The sequence below is a fragment of the Rhagoletis pomonella genome, unplaced genomic scaffold (genome assembly GCF_013731165.1).
Source record: "Rhagoletis pomonella isolate Grant_MI unplaced genomic scaffold, Rhpom_1.0 Rhpom_scaffold_00006, whole genome shotgun sequence".
Classification (NCBI taxonomy): domain Eukaryota; kingdom Metazoa; phylum Arthropoda; class Insecta; order Diptera; family Tephritidae; genus Rhagoletis; species Rhagoletis pomonella.
Genome location: NW_023458560.1, coordinates 9,332,053 through 9,343,782, shown reverse-complemented (window position 1 = coordinate 9,343,782; position 11,730 = coordinate 9,332,053). Strand labels below are relative to the sequence as shown.

Genomic DNA, 11,730 nt, shown 5'->3' with positions numbered 1-11,730 from the left:
ACGCTATACCTCGTTCAGCAGTATATAAACATATAATACTTTTAATCGTCTCTAAGACAGCCAACTTCAGGGTAATTTTTTAGAGAATTTAATGTCCTACAAGAAAATGCCTTTATTCCTTTTTTATAACGTTTCTTAACGGTTCAAAAGTTGTAACATTTTCAATGAAAACTAATTTTTTTAAATGTTATTAATATAGAAAATTTCAAGAATCGACTGACAACTTTTAAAATTGAAATAAAAATGTTTTCAAGTGGGAGAACTTCCTTCTCAGTAAATAGTCAATTTTAAGGCCGTAAATTCGTCAGATTAGTTATTTTTGATCACCCTGATATATATATCCAATAATTACTCGTTTACAGTAATAACAATAAGTGGAAAATTTCCGGGAAAACAGTCCGCTGGGCCTGTGTTATTTTTGATTATGTACTTGGACGTGAAATAACATATTTTCTAAAACTTGTTAAGCATTTTTACGCTCCAATGCAACAAACATACTTTTTTAAGCCATCTTACAAATGCTTTTATTAAGATGAAAAATCCCCACAGACAAATATTGCCTGATAAAACTTATACATATTTGGCAAACAAAATGGCATATGGTAGGCAATAAATTTCACCTTTGAAGACGCGTCGTTAGCTTGTCTTTCAGTGTTGTAAAGGGTAATACGGCTTTCCCACGGCTTAATTACTTTGTTCGCTTCTCCTACTACGATCGCGAATTAGCTCATTCCCACGGGCACATTCTTAATTCGATTTGACAGTGTTTTGTTTTTTTCTTCGCTACAAAATTTATCCACAATGTAAGTTATTAGGGCTATTCGCGATCCGGTGCAAATGGCCTAGCATCATTGCATTGCAAATTTGTATTGCAAATTATTTGCAATACACAAACAAAATACACGCATTTGCATTTGTCATGGCTTGGCAAATTTGCAATACCGAAAATCCATAGCATAAAAATGCTATGCATTGCATTCATAAAGAAAACCAAAGCTGATGCACAAAAATTGTTTTGCAAAAGCTTTACCATGACAGTTTAATAAAGGTCGCTCACAATCCATGGCATATTTCTGCAATTGCATAAATTTGTCAGCTCTTATGCACCGAATCGCGAATAGCCCTATTGCTAAAAATCTGTAAGTTTCCGTATTAAATTGGTGATGTACACATGTATAAACTTTACTTTTCGTACTCAGAAAAAGTGCCAGTTTTGGTTTGTGAACTGGTTTCGATAAATTTCGGATAAAAATTAGAGAAGGCAGCGATGTGTTCGTAATTCGCATTCTAATTGGATTTGAAATTGAATGAGGTAATTCGCTGTCAAAATTTTGTATGGCGAATTATATAATTCGAAGGGTAATTGGAGTGCGAATTATGAATGAGGGAGCGAACCACGTAATTTGGGTGCCGTGGGAAAGCCATATTAAATATTATTGATTAAGACTAAAAGGCGTGTGTACTGTTCCACTTTCACGGGTGGTTAGTTGAATCAAAAGTTTACATTTAACTGAATGTTGAACAATGTAAACTCCTTTGAAATACAATGACTATGTACGATTATGAAATAATAATATTCTGAACGAAATTTTAGGAAAATTTCATCACCGCTATAAAACGTGAACAGGAGGACAAGGACGACATTTTTGCTCAAAAGGAGGACAGAGAAGGACAATATTTTTGAGGAGGGCAATCCTCCTCAAAGGAGGACGGTTGGTCAGCTTATGCATGTGCCATTAATTTCATCCCTGGGATATTCATCCCCAAAGAAGGCAGTCGCCAAATTCACCCAAGGTTTATTACTGGTTATATTGTGGTCCACACTGCGGTTTGAAGTTTATAATACAGTTCAAATGTAGAGAAGTGTTCGGACTCTTAAAGTTGGTTCAGGAGTAAATCGCTTCGAAAATCGGACCAAAAACAAATGTTTCATACTATATTTGAATTTTTTATTTCCGCTTTCGACATTGATTGTTAAATATTTTCTATTCATGCAAAAATAAGAAGACGAGGCAATTTAAGGTATAATCAGACTCAGATGATAACTTTATTTTAAGATTAACTTCTGTCACATGTGAACAGAATCACACCAATCGAAATAATCATCATTCATTACACCGGAAACAGTTGAACTGTCATTTTCGACCATCACCATTTTGAGGAGACCGGGGTTGCCACCCAAATCGGGGTTGCCCCTCGTTCGGCGTTACATCAGATGTACTACAATTCGGCCTTAACCTGACAAAACAATCGCCCACGATTGCCGCTAGTGGGGCTCCTCGGTCTCTTCCAAATACTCATAGTCGGTACACTCATCATCATTATATGAATAATTAGTTACTTCATCGTCTGGGCTTAAAGAGTTGTTGCCTTCCTGTCTCGGATCATCGCCACCCGGGCTGAACTGCACCCAGCGTCGGAGTCTGCTCGAGTCAAGGATACTGCTGTAAGGAATCTGTGTGTTCTGGCAATTTTCTATGTCGGTCACAACGTAACGGTCGTGCCCTAATTGTTTCTGGATGACGTAAGGTCCTTTATATTTGGGAATAAGCTTCTTATTTTTACCCACTGTAGTGTCTACATTCTTGATCACGACAAACTCGCTAACCTCAAACTGTTGGGCCGGTTTGTGAGTGCGGTCGAAGTATCGTTCGTTTCTTTTCTGTGACGTCTGAATAGCTTCGTCCGCCTGCTCCCTGGTTCTTTTCAGATCTACGGTTTCACTAACATACTTTCCTTGCAGATACTCGGTTAGCTCGTCAACCACGTGTCCCCGTTGCTCCACACCGAACAATAATTTACAGGGAGTCTGTTTAGTGCTACTGTGGACCGTGTTGTTTATAGCAAATTCGACGTCGACAAGTCTCTTTTTCCAATCTGTATGGTCAATAGGATCAGTGAGTTTGGCCAACATACTCTTCAAGACCCTATTCACCCGCTCGACCTGCCCATTTGACTGCGGAGACGCTACAGCGTTCAAAACGTGTTCTATATGATGCTGCCTACAAAACTCCCTAAACTCAACAGAAGTGAAACAAGACCCTCTATCACTGATAATTCTTCGGGGCCGGCTGTAATCGGTAAAGTACTTGCGCAACGCACATACGGTCTCTTTTGTACTAGTGTTTACACCGTATAATTTAACGAACTTGGTAAATGAATCTACGACTACCAGAACATGCCGGCGCTTAGACCTCACCGTTTCTAGAGGACCAAAATGATCGATGTGTAGAGTATCCCATGGTTCGGGCTTCTTTCGAATACTATACAAACACCTTTCATTGCTTCTAGCCTGGCCTGAATAATAAATGCACTTCAAACAATTAGCTAGGAAACTCTTAACCTTTTTTCTCAACCCCGGAAACCAATAGTGTTTCCTTATCTGGTCGACACATTTATCCACCGCTAAATGACCATACGTCTCATGTACTAGTCGAATCACATTATTTTCTATCTCCCTAGGTACGTAGAGTTGTCGTCTACCATCCTCCACATGGAACACCAGTCCGTTCTCCATGTCAAATCCAGACACCTCAGCCACTTCCAACTTCTTTTTCAACTCTTTAATTTCCGGGTCTCTCATCTGAGCTATCTGAATGTTAACGTCTACTTCACTTTCTTCCACTGTGCCTACACACGTTGACCTGCTTAGTGCGTCCACATGTGCCATCTGCTCTCCTGACCGATGTTTAATCTTGAAATCAAATTCTGCCAAGGCTAGGGACCACCGAGCAATCCGTGGATTGATCTGTTTCTTACTCAGAGCCAATACCAATGAATTGCAGTCTGTCACAATGGTGAACGGGATTCCATGGACAAATACTCTAAATCGCTCCAGAGCCCTAACTATTGCCAACGTTTCCAGTTCGAAGCTATGGTAACGCGTCTCGGCATCTGTGGTGCTTCTTGAAAAATATGCTATTGGATGGAACTTATGGTCCGACTGCTTCTGCAGCAAGACGGCCCCATATCCATGCGCACTGGCGTCTGTGTGTAGCTCAGTCTCACGATTCGGGTCAAATATACTCAGAACGGGCGACTCCGCCAGTCGGTTCTTTAGAGTCTGAAAGGCGTCCTTGCACTGGGCTGTCCACTCGAATCGGACATCTTTACCCAGCAATCGACTAAGTGGTTTAGCTATTCGCGAAAAATTTGGTACGAATCTCCTAAAATAGGAAAATAACCCAAGGCACCGTTGTACTTGTTTGGCCGTCTGTGGTTCACTATATGTTTTGATGGCTTCTACCTGTCTTTTGCTGGGGCGGATTCCTTTACAACTGACCCTATAACCTAAATACTCCAACTCTTGATACGCAAATTTGCATTTATCAAAGTTCAGTTTCAATCCTGCCTCCGCAAGTAATCGTAATACTCGCCCTAACACTTCACTATGCTCCTTAATGGTGCCTGTGGCCACTAGAATGTCATCTAAGTAGACCACCACTTCCCCACGGCTAATCAACGGCTTCAGAACTTGGTTCACCAGTCTTTGGAAGACAGCCGGGGCGTTAGTCAACCCAAATGGCACAAAGTTGTACTCATATTGCCCCATCGGTGTCACTAAAGCTGTCAACGGTATTGAGTCTACATGCATCGGAATCTGATGGTACCCATTTCGTAAGTCCAACGTACTAAAATAACTTTTCCCTGCCAGGTACGTTAGACAGTCTTCAATTAAGGGTAACGGGAACCGATCTTTAATAGTTATTTTATTTAGCTCTCTATGGTCTACACACATCCGTAACTTCCCATCCCTTTTCCTAACTAGCACTATCGGCGACGCATACGGGGACTCACTGGGTCTTATAATCCCTTGCAACAATAAACTGTCAATTATTTCTTGCACTTTCTTTTTCTCTTTAAATGACAGTCTCCGTGGAACGCTATACACAGGAGTGTCACTTTTCACCGAAATCTTCATAAAGTAACTTTTCAACATTTTACCTTCCACTACTTCTGTATATTGTTTAAGAATTACCCTTTCTACTGCGTCAGCATCTGCTCTTGTCAACTGATCACTTATATCGTATGGTCTCAATGGAACGTTCCTCCCGCCCTCACTGTCTAACTCCTCCTCTGTCACCTCGTCGGTCTCAACCAACGCCAGCTTTTCCCCACTTTCATCAAGCAGATTTCCCTCGCTGGGTGCAGCTCTTACAAAATTTGTATCCGATTCCTTTGAAATTTTAAACAAGTTAAGTGCACTGAAAATGTCATTAACATATTTATTCGTTGCTATTTTATTGCGCAAATCAAGTAATTCATTTTTGTCATACTTTACATTAATCATTTTAAATAAATTAATGCCCATTCGGCTCAAAATGTCTCGTCCGAATAACCAAGGTACTATTGCTTGGTCATCGGGTAAAATTAAAAACTTATGTTTAACTTCACTTCCCCGAAATAAAACTTTACACGTAATCGTTCCGTACGTAAATAATCGTTTATTTCCAACCCCTCTGTATATAGTTGATTGTTGTTTATTAATAAAGCCAGAAGGCACACAGGACTTCCGCACAAAGCTAACCGGACTGCCGGTATCAAAGAGAACATAACAATAGGTTGGTTCAGTGCACTTATCCTGTAAACAAAAGGCAACACTCACCCAATTTTTTGCAGTAAGTTGCTCCACTACTCTACGTACTAGACGATCTTCCAGATTTTCGTCTGTTGCTTCTACTGCTGTCACGGCCGCCGCTACTCCTCTGGTCTTCTTTTTCGGGCAATCGAATCGAGTGTGCCCTACTTCGTTGCACACAAAGCAAGCATTTGGATGGCGTCTGGGTGCCGTACAGGCGCTTTGGAAATGCCCGTACGCGAAGCAATTAAAACAGCGGACATTTTCTTGTTTAATTGCACCGCCCTGGGTGCTACCAGCTGCTGCTCCTTCCTTTTGTTTTCCGCCAGTGGCTGTATTAGCGAACTGAGTTCTGATTCGCTTCTTTTTCTCATATCGTTCCATGAGTACCTTCAATTCGGCTAAAGTGGTGGCACTGTAAAGCATCGATACCTGCGATGACTTGTCCTGGAGACCATCGATTATTATATCGATTAATTCCAGTTCTGGAATGTTGGAGCGACTAGCGATAAGCTGCATCTCGATAATGTATTGTCGGGGCGTTTCGTTTGACTTCATCGTGCGTGCTTTCAATTGCGCAAACACATCCTGCATAGAAAATGCCCTTTCGAACTCCTGCAATAATGCCGCTTTAAGCTCCCCATACGATCGCACCGTTATGATGGATGCAAAACGCTTCGCTTGCCCAGTCATCAGGTGGCGGGCTGCCACTAGCTTGTCGCGTTCAGCATAATTGTACGCTTCGAAGACGTTCTCTAGGTCACCGGTCCACTTGCGTACGTCTTGTAGCTCTGAGCCATCGAACTTGACGACCATAGCATCCAGAATGGCCAGGTCTAAACGTTTCTCATTGACGCCCAGCTCCTGTTGCAATATTTGCAGCTCTCGCCTTTTCCGGGCAATGGCTAGCTGTCGGTTTAGTAACTCTTCTTCTTCCTCAGCTTCAGATAACCGCTGACGGACCGTAGACGGCGACGAGCGATCCGACCCCACTGGAGGCGGTTGCTCCAGAAGCTGGCAGCGCATAGTTGTTGGTGCCTGTATCGCATCCCCTTGTTGTTGGACGCCTGGCTGCTGAAAAATTTGCGGGCGCTGCTGTGGTACTGCTGGCTGCTGTGGTTCATCTGGCTGCTGTGGTGCATCTGCCTGCTGTAAAGCATCAGGGCGTTGCTGCTGAGGTAGGCTGCCGCGTTGTGCCCTTTCGTAGAGCGCACGGAGTTGCACCAAAGTGGCTTCATTATCAAAAGCCACTCCCGCATCTGCAAGTGCAGCCATAATCTGGTTTCGCGTCATTCTAGCTGTCATTGTCGGCTTTTCCGCGAATATAATAAGTATTGTCGATTTCGCTGGTCACGTGGAGTATAAACCTCACACCTGAATTTATAATCAGACTCAGATGATAACTTTATTTTAAGATTAACTTCTGTCACATGTGAACAGAATCACACCAATCGAAATAATCATCATTCATTACACCGGAAACAGTTGAACTGTCATTTTCGACCATCACCATTTTGAGGAGACCGGGGTTGCCACCCAAATCGGGGTTGCCCCTCGTTCGGCGTTACATCAGATGTACTACAAAGGAAAATATGTTACATATTTAGGAAGTTTTTAGTATTTTCTATAAAGTAGAATATATCTAACGGACCTTTTTTTAATGAGCAATAAGACCTTTTCTACTTTATATTAATTTCTTTTTACATATATTTTTTAACAACTTAAATGAAATTCTGCATCCACCAAGTTCTACATCCATATATCAAAAAATTAAATCTCGATAGATTTAAGTTAAATCTTTGTTAAATCTTCAATAATATTGAACTAAAAATAAAATTTGTTGGGTGTGGGAGCCACGAATTCACATGCCATAAGTCAACCGACACTTGTATTTTCAATATACAGTTGCGGACATTGAAGTTTAACCCACCAAAAATGCATGCGTTTTCGTATTTTTAGACGTTTTTTATATTTTGGTTAGTTTTAAAGGCAAATTATAAATATTTACATTGCTTTGGTTGTAATAAATTAAGAATATACTATTTTAAAAACCAAAATTTCAGAAGAAATATTTTATGATAATAGACCTGATCCAATACTTTTCGGGTAAAATCCTGTAAAAATGTCAAACAGCAAAATTACTCTCTGAAGTAAGAGTAAAAAGGGAGTAACAACCAAAAAGTACGGTAACAAAAAAAGCATTTTTCCTGTGAAAACGTCAAACAGCCGATCGCTTGACACTTTACATGATTTTACCAGAACAAAAGGTTCGGGTAAAATCTTGCAATTTCATTTTCTACAGAACTCTCCAAAAATCGCTCTCATTTACAGAATTTTGGAGTATGGAATCATTTTTCCTGTAACATCCTGCAAGTTCGTGTAAAATCCTGTAAATTCATGGAGTACTGAATAAGAGCTAATATTTTGCAGTCTTCTCCGTTTTCTATAAATCTTTAACGCGTGCGACATAAAATTTATAAAATTCGGTAATGGTTATGATTCGATTACATTGCACCAAACATCCTCTAGAGCTCAATTTGACTAAAGAAATGCGTTGAAAATAACATTTTCTAGCTAGGTCTTCATGATATGTCAAAGGCCCACGATTGGATTCTCTCTTTAACAATTTTTCTTTCCGGAAATGTTGTTTTTGCCGTTTTGATAAATTTTCCTTAAATTCGGGAAAATTATTCGAAATCTAGAACCGTTGGTTACATTTTCCGAACTATATACTATACATAACGAATAAAAAGCCAGTAATATTAAGAATTCACATAATGAAATTCCGCTCTGGTACCTTTATCTGTCTGTATTTCAATATGCGCAACTTTATTTATAAAATCGTTCATAAACAAACGTCAAATATTTAAAAAATGTGAACATCAAACAACGAGATACGTTGTGGCAAAGGAAACGGTTGTGATTTAGCAACTAGATTTATTAATTCTTAATAGATAAATCTCTCAATGAAGACATGGTATTACTTTATTGACTCATTTTTATGAACCAGTTTCCTTCTATCAGAGCGATTTAGCTTAGCTTAAAACCGCGTCCAAGACAAGTGGAGTACACTGCCAAGGAATGTATTTTTCAATTTTAACGCTAATTACCCACAGATGGCGCGGAACACACAGGATTGTATCAATTGGATAGAGGAGAGGAGTAGAAATACAATTTTTCAAAAACTGTAGTAAATCTCTGATCGGAGCAGAAGCCGCACACTGACGGTGAATGTATTTTCTAATTTTAACACTAATGACCCACAGATGGTGCGAAAACAGGTTTTCGCCATGGGTACGGAAGGAAATGCTTGCAACTTCCGTTATTCGAAAAAAAGTTGTTTGATGATGCTTTTCCGAGCGTCATTAGGTGCGTTCGACAAGTCAAAAATTTGTAATAGTTTTCCAAATTTTTACTGGATAGCGTTCGATAACGACAAAAAATTACCCAATACACAAAAATTGAGAGAGCAAGCGTTCATTTTGTACTGGCAAAATTTTAGTCAGCAAAAATTATCCAACACGAAAACATATGATCACAAAACATATGGTTGCAATTTCTGTAAACAAACAAAATTGCATTTTCCGAGTTTTGGTATTTATATGCTTTTTGGCTGCCTGCTATGTGACTTTATGATAGCGCCAACTAGTTTTTACTTCTAGAAATGTTCCTGGCGAACACTGAACGTTCACTTTCCTTTTTTCTTCTATGGAGGCAACATGAATTTCAGTTTGTTTACAAATAAAACATAAACAAAGTCAGCTGGTGTGTCTTCTTCTTCCGGTTTTTGCAAGTAATGGCTAATTTCCTGTTCGTTTACTTTTTTGCTTTTTCATCTCTTTGGGAGAGAGTTTTCGCTTACTCTCTTGATTTTGATTGTTGGCTGGTGTTGACTAATTTTGTTATCGAACGCAACTATTTTTTGCAGTTATTCGGAAAAAATCTACGCAAGTGCTATCAGAATCCGAATGGCTACGAACGTAAATTCATTGAATCAGTTCGTAATGAAGATTCGTGCAGATATTCTACGATGAGTTTATGCTGTCGGAACAACATTTTAAATCACTAATTCTTAAAAATAGTGGAAAAAGCAGCATTATGGTTAAAAGTAAATATTTATTATACTCCAAATTTGTTATAGTTTGAAATAATTCAATATATGTGTTAACGTACCTAGACGTAAAATACCAATGACATTCTTACATACATATTTGCATACATACATCATGTACATACATACATAGGACTGCCAGACGTCCCGGTTTTCCCGGACATATCCCGGTTTTAGACTATTTGTCCCGGTGTCCCGGTCCAACCTTAAAATGTCCCGGGTTTCGTTTTAGTGTCCCGGTTTTTGATTTGATTGCACAAATTTGAATAAAAGTTCAAAAATCACCACCCTAACAGGTCTATTCTGCGCTGGTAACATAAATTTTGTAACCGGTAATTAAAAGGTCTGAAAATTTTCAAACCTTTTTCGCATTCTGTGCTCTCTTGTAAACGGTAAATTTGGTTACCATCCCATAAGCTGGTAACAAAGTATTGCCCCGTGAAATATGCAATGCCAGAATTTCCACAATTCTTCATAGCTGAGTTGCTGAATATTTTAACTGCATTACCAACGTAACTAGAATCGCGGTGACAAGAACTGGTAACATTTTTCGGTAATACAATATTCCGGTTACAAAATCTTCGGTAACGTGCAGAATAGAAGAGAAAAAAAGCGTTGTAATATTCAGAAAAATGTTATGAATTCAATGAGAGAAATAACGCATAGTAAACATGAATATTTTCTATTTGATTATCGTTTAAAAATGTTCGTAATTAATAACACGCGCGCGTGGTGTTGATTGATTCAAACTCAACATTTAAATGCACATTTACATGTCTGGCTGTAGCTGAGTGCGCGAAGATGCTTGCCACAATTTGCTAATTTCCAGAGCCCTTCCCATTACAACCAGCATGGGATTTAAATATTTTTTAACTTAATTATGAAAAAGCAATCGGTAATTGCAAATCGCTTAATTTTAATATGGGCGTATTTGAATTGAAAATTTCTATACTAAATACTAAAATTTGTATACTTAAATGTATTACGAGTTGGGTCAGTGCTCTTTCATATGCGTATTTTTTAATTTAGCAGGCTTTTTTAATTCCAAACTTCTTTCTCCCAGTGCACCGGTTTAATTTGTGAAATAGTTACATTTCGAGATAGTTGAACTTTGCACAAGCAATAGTTGATGATTAGTATATGTACCTAGGGACACGATATCGAACAGAATGTATCGATATGGTACTCATTTAAAGTATCGCTTTAAAAATATCGGGTACCCGTTAATATCGGAATAAAAAGACTCGAAATTCCAAATATCGATACCAAAATCCAAAAAAATTTATCTAAATATAGGTTTCGTATATAGGCCGATGTGGTGTAATGGTTAGCAGTGCGCACAGCTTGAAAATGAAAAACAGCTTCCCATTACAACCAAATCGCCGTTCAGAGTCGACATAAAACTGTTGGGACCCCTTTTGTGCCACAACATTAAGGCGCGCGCGACAAATCGGAGGAGAATCTCGGTCAAACACTAACATATTGTGTAACAGCACGTAGAGATTGATGTGTTGACTTAAAACACCGAGGTCGCTCATTCTCTTTCTCTCGCAGTTCGCAGTGTTCATTCAACTTTCTTTCTCGTTTCTCTTTGTGGAACATTCTACGTCATTCCTCGAACATTCTGCCTATTTCTCGTTGTTCGCTTCGCGTTGCCGCAGTATTCGCCACACTGCCCTCCACCTAAGTCTGATCGTCCCGATCAGACACACTTGCTGCTCCAAACGTTGCTAATGGGCCGTATTATGCACTTGTACCCTATTTTTCTATCGGAAAGGTAGTGCCTCACAGGTGGCCCCATACTAATTTGATTTAGATCCGATCATTGGATCATGAAAAAATTAACGGTTCTCCTAAATTTGTATATGAGAATTTAAGTCGGTTGTGTTTTTGCTTCAAAATTACTTTTTAAATTATTTAATTGTAATTGTATTATTTGCAAAAGAAATTGCTTTCGTTCTTCGTCTTTCGCCAATGTTCGATTATGATTTTCCACGCTATACCTCGTTCAGCAGTATATAAACATATAATACTTTTAATC

The 11,730-nt window shown here is 39.1% G+C and overlaps 1 protein-coding gene across 1 annotated transcript; it reads right to left on the bottom strand.

The window, feature by feature from the left end:
• Positions 1-5,200: 5,200 nt before the first annotated feature.
• LOC118740384 (ATP-dependent RNA helicase glh-2-like) lies at positions 5,201-6,233 on the bottom strand. The gene is made up of 2 exons (XM_036471894.1): positions 5,606-6,233; positions 5,201-5,531 (listed from the first exon to the last, which is right to left on the bottom strand). Exons 1-2 carry the CDS (start codon positions 6,170-6,172, stop codon positions 5,523-5,525), a joined length of 576 nt encoding a protein of 191 aa, XP_036327787.1. The 5' UTR covers positions 6,173-6,233; the 3' UTR covers positions 5,201-5,522.
• Between the last annotated feature and the right edge of the window lie 5,497 nt (positions 6,234-11,730).